Raw genomic sequence first — 23,024 nt, forward strand, 5'->3', positions numbered from 1 at the left:
TGGGTTGTGGCTGCTGTGAGTCTCTGTTGGTGGTTACCGTTACTTTTATACTTGCTCAATGTGAAAAACGTATGTAGGGCTTCTATTGTTTAAAACCCTGACCCAGCAACATGCCATAGAACCCTACTGAGCAGTCAGGGCACTAAAGGGTTATTATCTAACTCTGTACCACTCTGGTGGAAATGTATACAGGCAGCATTGTTGTCTAACAACATAAAGAGAAGCTTCTAACCGGAATATGACGGTTACCTCTATCTTCCACAGTGCATGATATATTTAAATAACTAATTGATCAAAAATAATTTCTTCAATTATGGTTCAGTGTTTTTTCATGTAAAATATATCAAATAATAAAGAGAGGGTTTGTTTATCTGATAGTTGTGACATTACCAGACATGATTAAGACTAAGAAATCCAAAGACTGAACTGAGAATGATTTATATATGAGGATATTCATCATCTATATGTAGTATATAGATGTCCTACATATATCTTGTTTCCCTTATATGCAAATGTTACACATCTAACAATTAAATCCCTTCTACTTTTAACATAAACATAATTTGTGTCTTAATGTTTGCTATAATTCATAGAGATTATTAGGTTATTACTTAGTTCACTCTTTTTTCACCACATTTACATTGTTTTTTTAACACATTCATATCAATTCAATTTCATTTTTAAAGCCCGGTATCACAAACGTGCCTCATGGAGCTTTACAATATGTGCACCCTCCATTATTACACCCTCAAACAAAATATTCTATTAGGTAGGTACAATATTTGTTCTTATGACTGTGAACAACCTATACTGGCTTTAAAGTTAAACCACTTGTTGGAATTAGTGTGTCCAGTAACAAGAGGTTTAATAAATTTGTTATCATTAAAGTCTCTTATCAAATTATCAAAGTTGCCCATAATTCATGTTTCTGCAGCTCTTCTGTTGTTGGTTGTTTGGGGGTATGTTGACCGTTAATTCGACAGGGAACCATATTTGGTAACTTCTGTGTCACCAAATGAGGAAACTGATAACTCTGGGCATATTAAGAAAAAGGTTCAACATTGTTCTCGATAGCTGTTAAAGCTGTTAACGAGTTATTCCACAAGTGTTTCAGGGTTCCCTAAGTGTCTCATTTGAATTGATCTGGACCTTTGATGTGTGTGATATTTTTATCAGTATCAGTTCCTCAAGAAAGATCACACGTGTAGAAAACAAGGAATTTTGCATATTTTAATGAAAGTCACAATAGTTAGAAGAAGTCTTGGACTATCCTCCAAGACTTCAATAAGTAGATTATAAATCTAAGATAATTCAACATGCTTCAAAAACCAGTTATTCTTAAATGTCCAAAACCATAATCTTTGAATGAACTATGTTCACTTTACCAAAAGATAACAGCAGCTGTTTCCAATCATATAACCATACTTTCCCTCTTTTGCATCTATCATTGTTGTATATTTGCTTTACTTTTGCTTTTATAATCAGTGGAGTAGGAAAAGGAGAAGATACGAAGAACGTACACATTCTTTAGGGGGTTTCTATTCTTTTAGTCTTAATTTTGCACATTACTAAGAACACAGACAAACACAGATTCACTGCAGGGTCCATTATTTGTGAATGTTCCCACTCATGTGTCACAAGAAAGCTTTTTGATAGAGGAACTGAGAGACATATAATATTATTCTCTTTATAAATTAACTTGTTCACAGACTGAACAGTGGCCTATCTGTTGACCTCAGGGTAAAAAAGTACAACTAGAGTAAGAGCGCTTCTACGTAAGCAACTAAATCAACATGGTGACATTACTAAAACCGATTTTAGCCTGTTTCCTTAGCATCACATGATGTGACTGCCAACAATAACATCTACAGAAAGTTGTCTTCAGTCTCCTGCAGGGACGTCCTGTGATTTGTTAAGTTAAGTAAAAAGGTTTTGCACTGAATCTACATTGCTCTTCATGAAGTCTAGCAGGCCTGACGAGAACCAGACATATTTAGAGTAAAATGTAAAATGCTCTCAAAACAATATGTGTTCATCAAACCTTTTGTTTGAGGGTCAAACTCCACAGACCTCAATCTGTTTTTATCAGTTTTAAAGTGGTACTTCAGTATTCAGAACTTCTGTAGTGTCTCACTGATCTAACATGCAGAATATCATAGCCTGGCAGCTATTTTCAGGATTGTCATTACCATTATTAGTTTGCTATTGTATGTGTGAAGTTTTTCTTAAGTTTGAACATTTTACAGCCATCATGCTGCTTAATATGCTAATAAAACACCGGCTGTATGTAGCTGTTGCAGTAATTTCTGGAAACATCGTGTCTGTTTCACAGCTAAAGTTTTCATTCAAAATTCAGTCACACAAAATTCATTTTTAATATTCTGTGCATCAAATAACATGTAACATTTATAAGAAGAACAACACCTACAACTGTCCTCCCAGGTCACTGATTTGAACCTCATGGATGAACATGGATGATAAATTAACCAATCCCTTATAGATCTTATAGATAGATATTTATTTATTACATTTTCATGTCTCGAGTCTGATCTAACAGGATTCCATGATCCGTCTGATGGATCCAATCTTCATGTCAAGAGGACCCATTCCCATGTCTCTCATGCTCCTGTACTCTCCGGGCCTCAGGTACATCATCCTGCCTCTGTAGTGGGGCTGCTCGTACATCAGCCAGTGGCCGTCCATCACGTTAGCAGACTGGCAGTCGGACATAAAGTAACGATCCAGAATGGAGTCGCAGTCGTCCATCAGCTCATGCATCTGACCCCCATAGTTCTCCCTCTCATAGATCTTCATCCTAAATGGACCTCTGTGCTGTAAAATGACATGTGAAGAGATATGGGATGACTTTCTGATCAACATCAGTGCTGTGTTCAAGGTTTGCATCTTCAATCTGACAAACATGAGAGCGAATCACGAGTCATGACAAAGCTTCATACCATCGGGATCATCCTGCAAGAACGAATGCAGTCGCTCATGCTCATTCCCATCAGGCGCTGGTTGTCGGGGTACTCTCCCCTCCTCGCCAGCATCTGGTGGCCCATGAAGTTTGGACGTTCATACACCATGAAGCAGCCGCTCTCCACCCTGCAGGAGTTGCAGCGGCTCAGGTAGGAGGTCAGCTCAGCGCAGTCGCTGCTGGTCTCATAGGAGCGACCCTGGAAGTTCCTGTCCTCATAGAAGATGATCTGAAAACCAAATGGCACATTTCAAAACCATGTCCTTGTTTTAATAAATAACACGGCTGCACAATGTTAGAACTATTCATCAAACTAAACTGCAAGATAAAAAGGGTCTCATACTCTGCCCATTTTGGTGTTCAGTCCCACCCCTGATTGCACTGGTACTTAGCCCAGTCAAACTCCCTCACTTTTATACCCATCATGATAGCTAAATGATCTATGGAGCCATTGTTTTGAATATCTTAGTCAGCAGCATAGCATACAAGGCTATAATGTTTGTTAAATCGCTCTGTAAATGGTTATTATTCCAGACTGTATGCATCTGGTGCAGTGCCAACTACAGCGGCTCTCCTATGGGGTACAGGTGGGTGACAGAAGCAAATGTATCAGCTGGGACCCTTTGTGCTGTCTGTGTTTGGGCTGTTTGTTATATCTGTGCTACTCATCCGACCATTACCTGGATACTTTCAACTGTAACTTTGTCTTATGATTGATTTTATATCACTGTAAAGTGGCTCAACCGTTAACCAACAACAATACTTTTTAAAATGTGCTAATATTTGTCAATATCAAGCAAATTATATTCACAAAGGTGCAAAAGGTGCAATTTAGTGCAGATTTCAGACAGTTACTGAGCATCACAATCATCTCCTACATTATACTTGTACTTTACTACACTGTACTTTCTACTTTGCTCTTTTTAATCATGATTTATGTTCCACTTTCTGTTTCGTGCTTTTATTTTTTCCTTTTCCTGTTCTCCTTTGTTTCCCTGGCATCCAGCTTTACTTAATCACCCTGACTATTTTCACCTGTGTCCTCCTGTTACTTTATAAGCACCTTCCTGTCCATAGTTTATCTGGCACATTGTCTGACTTTGCTCGACTCCTCAGCTCTGTTATCTCTGCTCTGCTTTGTTCGATGTGTTTTAAACTCACCCAGACCTTTTACCTTGCCTCTATCTTGCCCCTTTGAAAGACTGTATGTTGGTGTTTTGTGTGTTTTTAGACCTGTGTTTGTCTCTCCAGCCTTTATCCTTAGACTATCTCAGATAAACCTAGTAAATACATGAGTAGAAAACTCTTTTACTTCACCAGCATTTACTTATTTATTTCTTATTATTTTTATGCTGTGATATTGCTCATTTTACGAATTTTACCTAAAGACTCGATTCTTCTACTTCCAAAAAAGTAGTATTGCACATAGTAGTAATCAGTAGTTCCAGGAAGTGAAGTAAGTTTGCTGTAGTAGCTCAACAGCACTGCTACAACTTCTACATTGATCATTTGAATATGTATATATGACATATATACAGAGGAGCTTTCATAGGGCTGAATTAGGAACCATCCTGTTTCCAGTTCATGAATACAGCTGATTAAGTTCCTGATTACCTAGATCAGGTGTATCCAGCTTCTGACTGACTGAGCACACCTGACCCAGGTAATCAGTAGATGGCGATAGTTGGGGAAACAGGCGGGGGCCTTGAGAAACAGCTTTGGGAGTCCCTTTCTTATTCATGTTTGTTTGACATATCTCACATAGGAAGATGTTCCAGGTGGATGAATGGGTCGGTTTTTAGCACCACTCATTTCTGAAGTGCTCCCACAGGTTGTATCAGAGGGTATCGAGATGTAACCCTCTTTACATTTGAGGACTTGTTTTGTCAGGAGCTTCTCTTCCTCTTTTCCTTGGGTTTCAGCCACAACAGACAGAGATAAATCAGATTTCAAAGGACAAATACATGGTACAGGTTAGTGATGGGAAGATTAACTGATTTACTTTGATACAAGAACATGTGCTGCATGATGCGAGTCCATGGGTAGGGCAGCTGTGAATGGATGCATATCTGGAAAGAAAAGGTTCTTAAACGTTTGCATTGACAACACCCAACTTATTTGTTAATTAGATGTTTTATGCATTTGTTTACCAATCAAACAATTTATTATTTAAATATTTTATTCCTCCTTAATTAGACCTCCTTTATGTTAACCTGTGCTCCGAATGTATACTATTGTATGTGTACATCCGATGTATGTCCACGACTGAGCACAAGAAATATGGGGAAACTCTTGACAAGTCAGGTGAAACAACTGACCCCAGGGTTCAAAGAAAACTGTTTGAGCAACAGATCTATTGCCACCCTGAAAACCTGAATAGCTCCATTGCTTTACATTGGACAATCACATCATGTGGTGTTAAACTGCACCACATGATGTTGAATCGTGTTGAATCACATTATGTTGAATGACACTGAATCATGATTGGGGTCTGAATCATGTCATCTTGCACCAGTAGTCGCTGCATATGTGTCTTTAATGTGTCAGTGAGAGTGTATTGAGAAACATATCACACTGACCTCACAGTTGATATTCTCAACCTTAGTATAAATACATGATGAGTGATACATGTCTGTGGAGATTCTCAGTCAACTGATGACTGGTGATGTTTCTCATCTGAAATCTTCTTCAGTTCTGACTGAACTGCCTGAATTTGAAGCAGGAAATGAACAGCTGTCTAACTACTGCAGCCACAAGAGGTCGCCTGATCACAGTTGTACAAAGTGGTTAAAGACACTGTAGAGTGTTCGTAGATGTTGAAAGTCGTAGATATTCATTGTTTTCTTGTTATATCTTCACAGAATAAGCAAACAGAGCTTTGTGTTGTAAAGTTTGTGGAGTATATTAAAGCTGCACTAAAACTAGATGAATACGATTTACTAGTTTACTTTAAATACCACAAAGTAACAGATTTAAGAGTTCTATCAATGTTCTATGTGATGTAAGACAATGACAAGATGGTGTTTTTTTTAGAAGATGATATGTGAAAAAGCGAAATATAGTTGTCCACGCTGTATTAGTGTGTTTATTCTTAAATGTGTTTAGATTGTTTCATATCTCTGTCTTCTATTTTTCTGCTTGCTTGGTGCTGTATGTCAGCTGAGTTTCCCCTAAATGCTTCTGCTCTCTACACCACGTTTAAAGATCTGTGTTTGTGGGAATCTGTCCAACAACCTGTGGCTGTCGGATGGCTTTTATACTTTACGTATACGTTATTCAGATTGTCTGCAAGCTGATAAATAGGCAAGTCTGTGTTCATTTTATTTGTGCAGGGAAAATGGGTGGAAGACACAAGGTGGAGGAGTGTGGAGGAAAACTGAGCTGATTCTAATATATATTTCTCAGACTAAGGAAGGATAGATGAAGATAAAGTGGGTTTGATTGGAGATAAACTATCTGTGTGATTTGATTTGTCATTCTTTAATTCAATGTGTCACAGACTAAACCACAGTTTGTGCCCCAGAGAAAGTCCTCTGTCTCTAAAAGTTAATTAATGACTTCTGGAAGATCTTGAAGGTCATTAAAAACACACAACACGAGTACATTAAACTTCCAACATTATGTGCGTGATCTGCTGAGGGTCAACTTTTCTCCCGGCGGACCTGGTCTCCAACAGCTTTTCCTTTAAATTCTTAAAAACATCCTTCATGTTGGGTGAAGTTTTGGTTTCTGCGGGGATCAGCATGATCCTCTTTAGAGCTGAACTGTGTCAGAGCGTATTTGCACTGACAAAAACTTTCAAACTTAAAGATTCATCTTTTCATTCTATGCTGTTGCTGGGTTTCAAAGATTGCTTTGAATCTGTGATGCTCTGCAGGGCAACCAATTTAAATGTGACCTGCTCATTCAGAGGCTGTTTTCATGTCCATGCTAAACTTGTGTATTTAATTTTTCTTTACACAGCAGATAATAGCAAACTGTACCTACTGGCAGGCAGAGGGGTGGCTTATTATGTGTATAATTTGGAGACCTCTACCAGCTGTAGGAATTATGACACAAAAAGAGGAAAGAAGAGTGGTTGGATGCAAAAACAAAACAAAAAGTAAGCTAAAGAAAACAGTAAACTAGAAATGCACCAACAGGTGACAAAGATCTAACAGTTATCATTTAGCTTCAGTTTCCTCTTCATTCTGTATAACAATGTGGTTAATGTGCTAGATTCATTAAGCTGGAGTACGTTTGCAACCCAGAGCTCATAGTAATTAAGTCAGATTGAGTTTTAAAACACCTAATAAAAGGTGTTCAGTGTCCTTTTTTAACATTTCTGCATTACGTTTGTGCAGGAGTGTGCTTAGCTTCCATTAAATACCACAGAGTGCATCAACCCAGCTGTAATCAGTCAAAGACCAACAGACAGAGAGTCGAGATAAAAGTCTCATGATTTGGCAGCAGGGCTCTTTATCTTTATACCGGTTCACATCAATTCTTGAAGGAAACTAGGAAAACGGCCAAGAAAACCATTTGCAGATGTGAGTTCAAAGTAAATGATGAAATGAAAATAGGTCAGGTAGATCTAGACATCAGAGATACTGAACATGTTTTTAATTCTCTAATGCGACTGTTTGAAGGTGTAGGTGGTTAGGGTTAGGAAAGTAGTCCTGGAAGATCAGATTCCACGACATGGAGGATTTTGTAGGTCTGGGATCCTTTCACAAGATCACTGAGCTTTAGAACAACGGCAACCATGAATGAAATAGTTGAATACTAAGGCCACTGAAGATAACCTAAATATCTAATTGTTAAAAAGTGTTTTAATTGTATATTTAAAAAAATCTTTATCTCTCACTCAATTTAAAAAAGTTATCAACATAATGAAAAGTGGGAGGACTTTGTTTGTGTTTACAAAAAAATATTGAACTAATTTATTGTGTTTGCTGTGGGATAAATTCAGAATCTGTTTTAAAAACGCAGATTATATCATCAGAAATGAAATGCACCAGATGAAAATATCTGGCTTATTTGCAGTTACATTGTAAAGGTATAAGTGAGCTGAAATGAATGACGTCTAGTACAACTGCATTATGCTGAGGATGTTTTCTAATATTTAGCCTTAGGGAATAAAGTATCACTGATATTGTAGAAATACTGCACTAATTACAGAGCAGCAAGGTTCCCTGCTTCTTGGAGGCTCTTTCAGGGTCACAGATTTGATCAGTGTCAGCCAGAGACTGATCATACAATCATTTGCCTGCAGCGTTAAAAATAACCTTTGTATGATGTTTCACCTACAGCACATTGATATTTATAGTAATGTATGTTATGTTTTAAATGTATTATAATGAGAAGTGCAACTGAGTGGTGGTGGTGAAATGTATAAGCTACTTTGCAAAAGGACAGTAGAGTGTGTTCAAAGTAATTTGAGAAGCTGCAATAAAAAAGTGTTTCCTATATTTGTTTATTTTAGTTTAGTTTATTACATTTCTGTCAATTAGAGAACACTTTGTTTCTGCTTGTGCAAACAATTATGGCGACCTGCAGTCATTTGGGTGGTAAGCCATGTTGTGACTTGGCTGTAAACACATTCAGCAGCAGATATAAACTGTAAATGCAGAATAATGAGTCCACCGGGTCTTTCAGAGCTCGTCTGAGAGCGGTCAGCTGGCTGAGGTGTGGATGCCGACAGAGGGTGGAGCGTGGGAGCCCGAACACACCTGTCCCCTCCAACACAGACGTTAAAGCCTGTACCACAGTGCGCTATGTGGCCACAAGCCAACTTCACCGCATCAGCCTCACTAGCAGCTGCAGAGAAGACAATTTAATTGGATCAATAAATCGCTTCTGGAATCAGACATGGACAGATCAAAAGGTCAGCCACAGCAGCAGTGAGTAAACACTGAGCATTTTAAAACAATTGCAGCATCAGCCATTGTGCAGATATAAATGCTGAGGCAATTAAAATGACAATGATGCCCCTGGCAGCGCATTTCAGTGTGCCCACATTCACTGTATATATAAATCTCGAGCAGGCCTGTAGGCAATATTGTGTATGTGAAAGGTGGAATAAACAGACGTTGTCAAACATTAGTGTGAGGCCCAAACATGGACCGTGTGGGAAAGGTAGGCAGACGATTGTTTGCATGATTTCATTTGATTCAAAAGGTCAAAACTCCCTCTACTTGTGGTACAAAGAGCAACGGAGCTCCAGGTGTTGGAGTTTTGACGTCTTTAGACTAAAACTGTGCAGCTTTTGGACCTAAACAGAATTCAGAAAACCGACAGACATATCATGCATGAGCTCCTGTAGGCAGCATTAGATTTCCAGTTTCCACTGAACACCCTTTGTCCTCCACAGATCGTGTTTTACGAAGACAGAGACTTCCAAGGTCGTTATTATGAGTGCAACAGTGACTGTCCTGAGCTCAACACCCACTTCAGTCGCTGTAACTCTGTTCGTGTGGAGAGTGGAGCCTGGGTTCTGTACGAGAGGCCCAACTACCTGGGCTACCAGTACATCCTGACCAGGGGGGAGTATGCTGATTACCAAAGCTGGTTGGGCTACAATGAGAGCGTGAGGTCATGCAGGATCATCCGAAATGTAAGTTCCTCTAAACAAACTTCGTGGTACTACGTTTGTTCCTGGTGGACATGTCGACATGTCTACAAGAAATTACACTTATATGTTTGGTAATTACAAACTTACGTGCTTTAAGTATTTGGCATATTTGTTTTCCACCAACATGTTTTCTTGCACAATAATATGTTAACTGAAGTTAATCTACATCTGGTCTTTGAGTTGTCACGAATCTTATGGTGAAAAGGATTTAACTGGTAAACAAAGTGCACGTTAACTTCCATGTGGTTCGTCCAACGTGGTGCTGCATAAAACAAAAGTGCCTGAAGACCAACCAAAGTCATTCAAAGTACTCAAACTAAATTTAAAGGATATGTAGTACCATTAATTCACACTAAAATCTGCATTCACCTGACTGTCCTTTTACATGAGGGAGGTGGTTCATTTCAAACTGTAATTATAGAAACAAATTTCAAAGCACCAGAAAATGTAAGAACAAGAAAACACACAACATTGTGTACGTACTCAGAACCACCAGAATTCTGTATTTTAATGAGATTTTCACACTGTGTTGGCAGAATGGTAACTTGAGGTCCTGATCTTCATCTTTCAGACCTCCGGAGTGTTCAGGGTTCGTGTCTATGAGCAGCCCGACTTCAGCGGTCAGATGCTGGAGTGCACTGATGATGTGAACAACCTGCCCGACCGCTGGCACCTCCGGGAGGTTCACTCTGCCCAAGTGCAGGACGGCGCCTGGGTCTTCTACGAGCTCCCTAACTACCGTGGACGTCAGTACCTGCTTGAGAGAGGACAGTACCGCCACTTCAACGAATGGGCAGCCATGAACCCCAACGTGGGGTCCTTCCGCCATGTCCAAGACTTTTAGGCCGTCTCTCTCTTTGGGTTCATGTTTTACATAAACTTTCTTTGCACATTTAATAAAAACTGATTGTGCTCAGTATGTTCATTCCTCTGTGTTCTGTTGAGTATTTCCCGTGTACACATGGGGACTGACTGCTAATAATCACATGTGATAAAAATACTGAGAAATTCTGAGACAATTAAAATAAAAAGAAAACATGTGAATCTTTTCCAGTGTGATACTTTTCAACACAGTGAACATTTGTGCAGAACCGGAGTTCAAGAATGATCCATGACAAGTTTCCGTGCTTTTAAACAATGATGACTAGTGTGTGTTTCCTTAAAGCTAAATATTATTATTTTTGACAAAACAAGACACAATGCAAATATGTTTCTGCAGCCTGATGGTATGTGTGGAACATCACAGGCCTGGCAGCAGTATATTCCCATTCTAAATGCACAAAGTGAACCGCACTATATGATATGAAAGACTTAATGAGATACCTTATTTATAAAATATAAAAAAATTAATCATTTATAATTAACAATAATATAAAACACAATAAACAAACATTTCTGTCCCTTCACTGAACGTATTCACTGTATCAAATCTTCAGTGTGTTTAGTTAAAGAAAAGTGTGTAAGAATCTTCATTTCTGCTTAATACAAGCTCTGCAGTAACACTGCTGCAAGTTTATTCCTCTCACTTCCAAGTTTTTTAATCAATAATGTTCAATATGTGTAACATATCTGGATATCAAATCACATCCTGACAAAGATTTCTTAATTATTAAATACACAACTGTGTATCAAACCATTTATATAAAAAATTAAATATACATGAAGAAGAAGCCTGAAATTCTTCTTGCTTGACAGGATTCATCTTAGGAACGTGTCTGATCTGTGCTGCTGTGTGCATCCCACTCTGGTGTTTCTGAGCGTCAGTATGATGCAGGGCTGACGGGAATACAGGAGGGAGGTCACAGAGCTCAGTTAAACCTGCGGACAATAAGGTGCAGCTTGCTGATGACTCAGTGGGATTTGCCTGTAAGAGCCCAGAGCATGCCAGCTGCTATTAGTGCTGACACTCCGCTCACTGGGATAACACCGTGACCTCAAAAACACAAAGGGAGTCCAGCCAGCATGTTCTCCAGCTGGGGGTATTCACCTCTAAAGCCTCTTTGTTTACTGCAACCCCCGACGCTTTCAGGGGGCAACAGGAGAGCAAGTTGGTTCAGTTACACATCACATCGAGCTACTGTGCACCCTCTTGTGGACAATGCTTGGAGCTGCAGTCCAGACATTGTGTCTCAGGCTGTTTGTCCTTTAGTATCAGTTAGGAGAGGTCAAGTCTAGATCCTAAATTTAATTTCTGTTTCAAAAAGACAACATCACTGTGCACAAAGCAACATTTAGCCTAGTCGAGCATCTCTGGGATGATCCAACACCAACAGATGGATCTCACTAATCTCTTGAAGCTGAATGGGACCAAATTGCTGCAGCCAGGTTCCCAGGTTCCTTCTCAGGAGACGTGGAGGCTGTTATTGCTGCAGGCTGATGTTTATTTACAAATGTTCAGTAATCACATTGTACATTTAATGCATTGATCCTGGGAAAACTATCAAATCAAATTCATTCAAGTGGTCTCCTGTATGTATGTGTTGTTTTGCAATTAGACACCATCGGCAAAACAGAGTGAGAAGACTCCCTCCAGGCGTGTTTAATGATATATAAAAGTACTAAAATACAAATATACTGAGTAAAACTACTATTAGTAAACTCTAAGTGTTCTTTTCAGTGTATTATGGTATTACATACTGTAATTGCATAATTGATTGCATTGGCTGTGAGGTAAGGTGGAGCCAACTGTAACTACACATCAATAGATATATGAATAAAAAACAAGAACGGATTTTTCACAGTTTCAGGTTCATTAGTTGAGAATGAGCAGAAATAAACTTAATGAGGAGAAAAATTCATTCATTCAATATTGATTAATTCTGTGAAATCAATGAGTAACTTAGTCACCATGACTAATGCTGCATCACAGCAGCAGCTCCACTATTGGAAAATTGATGTGTTGAACGCGTTTACTGTTTTACACTGAAATTAAAATTGCTGCCGCTTTGTACAGACTTCAGAAGGAAAATCTCTCTGTAAAGATTGAGTGTGTGACTATACAGACAATTTAGCATAAATATCTTTGTGTTGTTAACTTTAGTTTGTAATTAATTTAGTGTGTAATTATTTTTCCATGTATGTCTTGTTGAAAACCGTGGTGCTTTCCATCTTAGCCGGAGCAAATACAGTGTAGATGAGGCTCACTAACGCCTGTAGCTGCTGTTAAGTCCTCCAATGTTCATTTGAGGTTAGGAGTCGTAAAACATTTCAGCTGAAACCTAATGTTTCCTCCAGTGCAGTTATTTATAGCCTTGCAGTTAGGATTTGCCTCAGCAGCCGAGAGGAACGATGTTAATCCTGGGGAGAGAATGTCGTTTCTGACTGCAAGACTTACCTTGTATGGCAACAATAAATATATGGGAGAAGAGAAGAGTGATGAACTTGTGCAGGAGAGAGAGAGCGAGGAGAGACAGGCGGACAAGTCAAACACATTAAACAGGGTTAAAAATAGCAGCGAGAAAGCCCATTTTCAAACTGATCTAAAACATTTAGACAGCTGAAGATAAAGCTGGTGAAACACCTTTGTTGGTAGCAGCACAGTCGTGCAGTGCTGCAGCCAGTGATGTAAGCTGTTTTCTTCAAAATGTCTCCCAGCAATCCTCCTAATGGATCGTTCAGTAAGTGATTGCTGATGCGCAGCAGGCAGCTGATGAAAGGCTGCGATATGACACGTTGGCCTGTTTAAAGCACTCGGCTTCACCAGGCTGATTCAGGATGACAGCGGCCATGAGAGCCATGACTGCTGTATGTGAAACGTCTCTGATCTGCACCTAAGCTGTCGTGCGATTATGAGTGTTTGAAGCCTCCTTCCTGTTTAATCTTTAGACTGTGCACAGTCTAAAGATCATACACTGGAAATACTGAAGATGACTTGTGCACCAGTTCCCACATTTCCCAGACCCTCACATGAATCTCGCAGGATTTTCTTTTTCGCTAAAATGTAAAAAAATGTTTGTGAGAAGCTTGAAGTTCCTCCACTAATGTTAATAGAAAGAACTGTGCTTTTGATTCTGTTAGAACTTAAAACGAAAGAGGCAATGACACAGTCTCATATTGAAGGAAAGTGTGTCTTCAAACATTAGCGAGGTGTCAAATGGACACTGAAACAGATTTCTCCAGTTCATACAGACCTGAAAGATCCCGCGATTCAGATGCTATCAAGCTATTCAATGGTCCGTTACATGTTCTTACAACCTAAAGACAGATTGCTGCTTTTAAATTATGATACCGACAGCAGCTCTTGCTTCTGTTGTGTTAATTACAACCTTAACTCTCCGTGTTTCCCTGGACACTGTTCAAACAGTCTGTCCCACACTGCTAGAGGTTCTCATGGACTCCCAGCGCATTAGGAAGGGATCTTTCAAAGGCAATATGAAACGTGAGTACAGGACACATAACGGGCCTGTCCTCAAGATACTCTGTAGCCGGACAAGATAAATTTGCTTTCAGTCTCTTGTCACCCTCTTGTCCTCTGAGGAGACCCACTGCAGAGAGGTCGTGTCCCTGTGATGTGGCACCCTCAGTTAGCCAATATCCTTGCCGCCTCCTTCACACACCTGCCACTCAAACACATGCATGCAGCTTTGTTCACACCTTTGCTGCATGCACCTGGCACACATACGGACCTGCTGGGACCTTAATTTGGACCTGAGCTCTACACAGGGAAAGCTTCCTGTCACACGGAAGCTAAAAATGAGCCAGATTAGAGATGTTGTGACAACATAACATATATATATATATATATACAGGTTTCTTCTTTTTGTTACAGTTTATAACAAACTGGCTGAGGCTTTGTAAAAAGCTCTATTCACACGTATCAAACATTTTTACACATATATTATGTTAGAAGTAAAATAATGCACATATATAAATGTTAGATGTGTTCACGTCACCTCTCCTACTACTGTGTTCAGTAAAAATCTTTGCCATTTCTCTGTTGTCAAAATGAGAGAAAGTAAAGTCTTTTCATTAAATAATGTGTTTATGAGGGATTTAAAGCCATTTTTTTATGTTTTATCTGTATATGTTGAAACTCAGATCGCTCTCCACTGATCCACAAGTCCACGTTTCACAGGAAACCACAAGATGGCAGGATTGTACACAGAGTATTAAACTCGGGTGTCTCACTTTATACAACCCAACTACCTCTACACACACATCAATCAGTATTTCTCCTGCCTAGTCTCACATTAAGATGATTGATAAAATGAATTATTTGTTTAATTTCAGTGACTCGGTGTTTACTCGTATATGTTAAAACCTAAACATGTGACAGTAGTATCATGCAGGACTGTATGAAGACAGAGAAGATACTGCCTCAGCAGTCAAAAGATGATTCACGCTACTTCCACCACATTCACCGTGACTGTAGATCTTAGCAGTGACGCCTTGCCCCAGTTTTGTATTCCTTCCTCTTCTGCTCTCGTCTTTGCACACACACCTTTGTGTTAAAGGTTTACCAGAGAGCCTGATGTGACGTCAAGCTGTGGAGAAAGAAGAAGAAACAGTATTGCCATGGAAACCCGTCTCCCTCTTTTTCTCTATGATCTCTGATCCATCCTGGATCTGAGAACATGAAAGCTTTATTATTGCACAGACACGCTGCCCTGCACTGAAATCTAGAATCATCTTTGTGGACTGGGAGACTTTCTTTTTAGGTTACTACATGAATTTATAAAGGACTCGATGGGAGTGATAAAATGTTTTGGGACAGCAGCTCTGTTGTTGACTTTTATGACTGACTGCTACATACATAGCTTTTATTGCTCAAAGTGTGCTTCTGGTTAAGTCCCATTTATAGACTCATAATATGAACTGTTTTCTGCCTGTTTACACACACCGACTGGTTCAACATCGGTAAACTCTTGTAAAACTGTAAATGGGTGTCCTGCACAGCCCCACAGATGTTTTCAGTTCTTCAGTGAGTGATTGACTCGAGCTCTTCCAAAACTAAAAATAGAAGAGTGAACACTCGCACTGTTTATTCCAAATACTGTAGCTAATGCATCAATTCTGTACAAGTTCCCCAGTGTGCTCTGTAAGTCCGGCCAACATTACTGAGACAAACACAAATACACACAAGTACATTTACATTCAGTTATTTGTCAGACACTTTAATCCAAAGCAACTTACAAGTGAGGTACAAGGCAAAATATCTAAGTCAAGTGCTCTGGGAAGAACTGTTTCCTGTAAGTAAAAGATTTTTTGGTTGTGTTGCAGTATTTGAGATGCTGTGTCCCATCATGACTGCAGGAGCACTAAAGCTCCCTTCTCTTTTTATTGGTTTGACATTAATTCAAGGACCCCCTGCTGGGAATCTTACCTTTAAACAAAGTCTCTGTTTAATTGTTTTTACACAATTTACAAAGGTCCAGTGTACACGGACATAAACACATGTGGGTTCTGTAGTCGCATAAATTCATCCATATGCCTAAAAAAACAAAACAAACAAGATAAATACAGTGACAAACTTTATTATCTGGCAGTGTTCATTCCTTCATTGACTGGGGACATCAATACTCTAAATTAGCATTCAGTGCTAAAAGTCTTCCCGTTGAGCCAGATGTTGAGTTGCATGTGATGACCCTGCTGTGTGGTATTTTTAGTTCAGGTTGTTAAGTCCTCATCTGGCTCCAAAATACAGTCTCTATCTCCAGAGGGATCCTCTGTCATCTCCAGGCTGCTGCACACGTTGTCATCCTCAGTCACATGGATTTGTTGTTGTAGAGTTTTCAGGTTGTCTGCATCATTGATGTCATTTTCCTGAAATCATTGCATTGAATAGAAACGCCCCCACCATCTTGGCACATCATGTCAGATGAACTGCAGCTCACATGTCTGCGTATGCGTAACTTTATTACACCTTTGGTTTAAGCGACCTTTACATTAGATGACACAATTTCCGTATCAGAGATAAAATCTTTCCAACATAATCAGCTGAGATCATGTGATAATGTTTCATAACAGCGTGTCTTTATGATGCTGTTGAGATTAGAGTTTGGAACAAGCATATCTACAAAACGTTGGCACCCTGCAGTGTACAAAAGGCTCTCTCCTTCAATAACAAACACGCTTGCACAATGTTGATTGTCACCTGATGGCAGTTGGTACATTTAGAGTTTCCATGCAGGTAGCTTTGAGGTGATAGCATCATTTAAGTAAGAAAAAAAACCCACAGATGGCTTTAATTGTACAGCAGCTCGATGACACGTTTGCCAAACCAAACACGGCTTTATGACTGAGGAGGAGGGAGGGGGGGCAAGCAGGGCTGCAACACGTTCAAGACACATGTGGGCACACACATGCACGGTCACAGAGGCCTGGGCTGGTGCTGCCTGTCCCTGCCTCTCTGTGTTTACAGTGCTGTATGAGGGGGGATCCTGGGAGGCAGCTATTTTTAGCCCTGGTTTCATCATTCCTCTCTCTGCGCTCTGCGTGCAGCTGCAGACTGGTGCTGCATTCTAATGAAGAGACAAGCGGATGGAAGTGAAGCACCTTCTGCTTCACACATGCAGAGATAAGGCTCCCGCAGCTCACTCAAAAAACCTGCCACAGGTTTAACATTTAGACAAACAGCCTGGGCACCGTAAAGACACTGCTGCGGCCTCTCTGTTGTTTACCCAGTGTTATCACTGGTTACACTGCAACACAGACACAGTGTTAGATGAATAGATGAACTGCTGTGTAGAGCAGGTTTTAAATTCACATGAGATCTCAGCTATGTTTTTGACTTGACCAGGCAGTGAACCCAACCCTCAGCCTGCAGTGTTGTAATACTGGATGGGAATGTTAACAGTCAGTTGCTGCAGAACTACTGCCTGCTACTGTTTCCTCCCTGGGTTGCCACAACAGACGGTTCAGCATCTACTCTGCAAAAGCCTCTCACTCCTCCACCCACGCCTCCTTTCTCACACTTTAACACTGGTGTTAAATGTATAGTAGAAAAAAGGAATGGCACTTTGACAGGGACGTGACATAGACAACACCACCAGTGATCGTGGTGATACTGCGTTCTCTTCTGAAATGTAAGATAAGATAAGATAGACTTTATTTATCCCACGATGGGGAAATTCTTTAAGAACAGAGTAGCAGAGAGGAGGTATGATACTATATACACATAATAAATATCAATATAAAACTATTATTATTATTATTGTTAAGCCACAATATGGACATACTAAGAATGAAGAACTGTATTCCATCACTGAAAAATAGTAATAATAATAAATAAAGAGGCTTATTGTGAGAATTTATTTTCTGGCCGATGTTTTATCTACAAGTGGAGGTTTTCCATCATAGAGTGTCTGTGAAGATTCTCATAGTATGTGAGAATGAATGGAAGCAAACAGCACCTATTGACAGAAGCAATGAAGGTCAGTCTTGATATCTACAAATATTCTGACTATGGGCATTAAAATCAGCATTTATAAACACAGCCACAACCTCTGAATGACTGCAATAAAACTACTACAATAGTACATTATTCTGTTCTGTTGAACTCTTTATGCATGAGTCAAAAAGGATCCTTATATAAAAAAACACCTTGGGTTTTACTCACAACTGTGGAAAATCTTAAGCACAAAGACGTACTGCTTCTTTTCAGGCTTGACTGCAAGCTGACGCTCTGCCATTTATCTGCCTCATCTAGTGCCTCCTCAGTTCAAACATAGCACACTCTCACTGGGATCTTAATTACTGTGACTCAGCCGGGCTATCTAAACAAACCACACTGTACTGCTCTGGAGCAAAACTCAGTTTATATTTCCAAGAATAGATGCAGTAACTACCATGTAATACAGCTCCGGTGACGTTTAAGGGAAACACAGATGCCTGAAGTTACGTAAAAAGTTTAGGGAAACGAGGACTCGGATGAAAGGTTGAAGAAAGGAAAACATGCCAGTTCATCCCAGATATGTCCGTTTTCCACTCAGCAAAGGCTATCAATAGACCGCTCTTTGGGAACCTCTGATTCCATCATGAGCTTGTTTGCTGTTTTGTATCCATGACAGTTTCCCTTCAAAGAAAATGTTAGAGCAAGATAATTTCCAAAAATATGCACACGCCGAACCGGAAGGCCAGTCGGGGCAGTTGAGGTCTCCTGGTTCAAACCTCATTTCCTGAGGATTGTCCCTCGTCTGTATCCCAGAAAGACTGACGTCAAGAGTCTACATTCCACCAATAACACCCACTACACATTTTTTATCTTTGCATCTGTTTTTAGTTTGCTGACTGGATGCTCAACTGGATTTCATTGCATTAGTACTTAATGTGTGCAATAACAATAAGGTCCAGTTAAGATGTTGTTGAGTGTTTGACAACTAAAGGTGCAGAGCAGTGAGCTGTGAACACAACACTCATTTTGGTCATCCTAAATCAGAGCAGGTCACCGTGAGAACATCACCAGGATTTATAACTTCTCCTGCTTCTGTTTGTCACAGTACATCAACAATCCACACATTTACATAACCTCTTCACCAAGTGAATGTGGTCTTGTAGACTCAAAATCAAAAACAGTCAGCTGTTCATTTGTGTTAAGTTATGTAAAGACAAAAAGAAAAACACAAGAAATAATTGTATTGGGCAAAAGTTACTGTGCAGCTTGATTCTAGTAGGTCTTGGAGCTGAGTTTCAGCAGCCACATCGATGAGCCTTTTATCATCTCAAACAAACAGCTAGGGTTAGAGAAGGAAGGACCGACCGGTATCAGGAGAACTAAACACATCACGCCTGTTCTTCAAACTATACACTGGTACTACTGCTAGCTCCAGTACATTTCTGATCTGAATGCGTTCCCAGAAGGGCACTCAGATCCCTGGGAAGCAGTCAGCTGGTAAAAACGTCGAGTCACTTCCCAAACAAGGGGAAGCTGCTTTCAGCTAAGCTGCAGCACAGATGGACGCAGCTTCCGGTTGGTTGTAAACATCAGTTAGTTCCAAAGCTAAATTGAAAACAGCTGTTTTCGTGGGTCTTTGATTAACTGATTTCTCTGCAGCTCTTTGCTTCCTCTATTGCATTCAGAGCAACTTACAACTTCATTATTGCACTAATACTGTGTTTATGATTTAGTTCGCTATTAATCACTTACTGTTTATAATGTTGTTTTAATGCTTGTTTTAAACTCAGAATTTATTACATTTACATTTAGTTATGTATTAGTTTACATTACATTAGTCATTCGGTCTTCCTCACAGACAGCTAAATTAAATTTGCAGTTCACAGAAGACTGCTCATCTCAAATCGTCTAAAGCTGCCACTGTACAAATTTCCTGTGCTACATACAAAAAAACACTTTACCTTTCATATGACTTCAAGTGTTGATATGATGATTTTATCCATTTGTAGCTGTCAGGAATACTGTGACCCAACGTACTGTTGATTGTGGGCCAACAATTACCGAAAAGATGCTAAAACAATTCATAGACTAGAGAGACCTCATCATTCATTCTCATTCAGGTTAAACTTTGTCAAATCATCACATCTAAATAAATACATGTGAGACGAAGCAAATAGTTTATTTACAATTCTAACAACGTAATTTACAACAAATAAAAAATAAAAATAACATCATGTTTTCTTCCACTAAATCTTTCTGTTTGCATGAGTAAGACACATGTGAGATGTAGAAGTGAGTGTGTTAGACGTCTTTCATTTATTAACATCTTAATATCATCTCTGTGTCTTGATATAAAGATCTTGTCCAGGATGTCGACTCTCTCATCATGATCCAGCAGGTTCTGCTGCCTTCAGTCATCATGTCTCTGTATCTACAACTATTCTTCTTTGAATATGTGTGAAATTGATTTGCTGGGATGTAATAATGTGCTAGAATAGAACAAATGAGTCAGATAAACCAAAGAGAAGCCTGGTGTATTTATATAACGTCCATGGAAAGATGAATGAGGGTTTTTTTTCTCTACAGCGTTTCTCTACTGAGTTGCTTTCGCATTCTGAACCTTTCGCATTCTGTCATCGAGGTGAGCTCACCCACTCGGTAGGTAGTTCCCTCCAACATGACTGAGAACATGACGAGAGGATGACACAGCTTCTGTGCAGATAACAAGACTAAGAGATGCACAAGTGGTCAGTGATGGAAGTTAAATAAGAGAGGAAAGAGTAGCTGACGAATGCATCCCACAGATACTCACAGCACAACATGTTAGGATGCAAACATTGACATGTTTGTATGTCAGAGGTGAAAAATGAAAGATGGTATCAAGTAGTTCTTATTAAAAGTGACCAAGTGGACATGAAACAGAAGAAGTAGGTTTGGTTTGACACCACAATGACTTATGAAGTTTGATGTGATGTTTTTCACTGTGGCGAACCACAAATGTTTCTTATCTATGTCGTTTTTTGATGCTAGCACCTCGTGAACAGTGCAATCGGTGACATGCATGCAGTTCTTGGATGAAGAAGTTGTGTATTCAGATACTCACTGGAAGCACATGCACTGTTTACTTATTATATATATCATATTTGGAGGAGATGCAGGTCACAGCCAGCGAAGCTGTCACAGCTCTGAAGACTTAGAGAGAACCGGTTCGTTTCACCCAGTTTTGATTTTTGCACTTCTCACAGGGTTTCTAAGATTTGAAGAGTCTTAACCTTTTAAGTAGAAATGATTTGGCTCTGTTGAGAACTGGTTGCCTCTTTAGCCTTTTTCCTAAATTAGCATTTCATTGGTTTAGTCAATAACTGTAAACAAGCCCCTAGATGTTGATTTAAAATGCCGTATCAATCCTAATGAAATGCTGTGAAACAGTAGAGCTTAGCCAGCAGGGATGGATGCAGTAATTTATTCTCTTGTATTTTCTCTTGCGGGGGGGAATAGGTGGCATCAATGGAGCATTTTAATTAAAAACTGCTGAGACACAGCTATCTTAAAAAAGAAGAGTTGGCAGACATTGATGAGTCCATTGCTAGGACGCGAAGGCTGCCACACACCGTGCACGCTGTACTTTACATGGAGGTGAAAGTCTCTCCTGACTCTTCTGTTGGAAAGTGCTGGACCGCTTCACTGTGACTCCCATTGTTTTTTTTATTTCTTTAAAAGAGAACAATGTCACGTTGCACTAATCGCACACTGTATGTCGATTCATTTGCTGATTGGGAACTGATTGGCACTCTGTCGACTCCCCATGGAAACATTATTTGTTCTCTTTGTAATCCTGTTGTGTTCTTAGGTCTTTATCCAGATTTATTTGTTCTGCAGCATCAATACACACATTTACAAACATTTATAGGTTCACACACGTTCAGTGATCGCTGGCTCTTCAAACTGTGTTTGAACCCTGAACTTAGCAATATTTGACCAAAGTAGGTGGTCACACTGCATTCACAGTAAGATTGTAGTATTTCTTTAACTATTATAAAACACATTACTTTTACGTTACTTGCTATTAGTATACACATTTGGTTGAATTGAAATGGGGTGCACCCCCACCTCACTAGCCCGACTTGGCCTCTTGTGGTTTCTGGCTCTTCCCCAAATTTAAAGCCAACACGTGTGGAAAATATTTTGAGGGTTCGAGGAAAAATGATTAAAGGACTGAACAAAGAGCTTCCCCAGCTGAAAACAGATTATTTTTGGAAATTAATCTGGAGGCTGCAAAGGTGAATTGAGGTCAGTGATGATTATGTGGAGTAGAGAATAAATAATTGAGTTTATTTTTTGGTTATAAGTAGATTTGGTCTGAGACTTGTGAATGTAAAGTAATACATGAGTGGCACAGGCTGAAGCTAGACTCTGCTTTAAAGTAGTTTAATGATTAAATTAAGCTTTGAGGTAAGAAATCTGAATTATGGCATCTCCACATGACCGAAATGTATTTTAATATAAGTGAGCAGCGTCTCTAATAAAAACATCAACTTGTTTTATCTTGACTATAAAATAACCAGTGGATTTGTCATTGTCATTGTTTACCCACTCCCAACACTTATCAGCAATGCTGCAGAAAAAAGCTTAACAGTGACGGCTCCTTCTTTTTTTAGCTCTTCAGTTTGTGGGAATCTTTCCGTTAGTGTCGCCCTCTCTTCTGTAATTGGTTATCTAGACTTTTACAGTAGGGTTTGCACACGAAAGCATGCTAATCACATTAGGAGTGCAGCTTTTGTGCATTGAAAGAACAGTACATCAGTGTGTTTACGCTCAGCACTGGAACACAACCAGCAGCGGAAATGAAAGAAAATGATCCAGGATGATCACATAAGGCTTAAGGACCAAACTAATCAGATGACCATCCAGCTGGGGATTCACTAATTGCCCATTCAGCTTTCTCTTTTTCCCTTCGTGACACAGCTTGTGTGCTTCTGATATCAGAAACATTTGGTCTCAATACTGTTTGGGTTGGCATCAGTGTCATTATTTCTTAAAATAGTATCTTGATTACATCAAATTATAATAATAAGGACACTGCAAGATCAAGAGTATAATAT

The 23,024-nt window shown here is 39.5% G+C and overlaps 2 protein-coding genes across 2 annotated transcripts; one reads left to right on the forward strand and one right to left on the reverse strand.

The window, feature by feature from the left end:
* Positions 1 to 2,550: 2,550 nt before the first annotated feature.
* On the reverse strand, positions 2,551 to 3,329 carry LOC113173716 (gamma-crystallin M3-like). The gene is made up of 3 exons (XM_026377238.1): positions 3,321 to 3,329; positions 2,958 to 3,206; positions 2,551 to 2,832 (listed from the first exon to the last, which is right to left on the reverse strand). Exons 1-3 carry the CDS (start codon positions 3,327 to 3,329, stop codon positions 2,551 to 2,553), a joined length of 540 nt encoding a protein of 179 aa, XP_026233023.1.
* A 5,253-nt stretch (positions 3,330 to 8,582) lies between these two features.
* LOC113173410 (gamma-crystallin B-like) lies at positions 8,583 to 10,439 on the forward strand. Its single transcript, XM_026376826.1, has 3 exons — positions 8,583 to 8,843; positions 9,330 to 9,572; positions 10,162 to 10,439. Exons 1-3 carry the CDS (start codon positions 8,583 to 8,585, stop codon positions 10,432 to 10,434), a joined length of 777 nt encoding a protein of 258 aa, XP_026232611.1. The 3' UTR covers positions 10,435 to 10,439.
* Positions 10,440 to 23,024: the final 12,585 nt, after the last annotated feature.

The sequence above is a fragment of the Anabas testudineus genome, chromosome 21 (assembly GCF_900324465.2).
Source record: "Anabas testudineus chromosome 21, fAnaTes1.2, whole genome shotgun sequence".
Classification (NCBI taxonomy): Eukaryota; Metazoa; Chordata; class Actinopteri; order Anabantiformes; family Anabantidae; genus Anabas; species Anabas testudineus.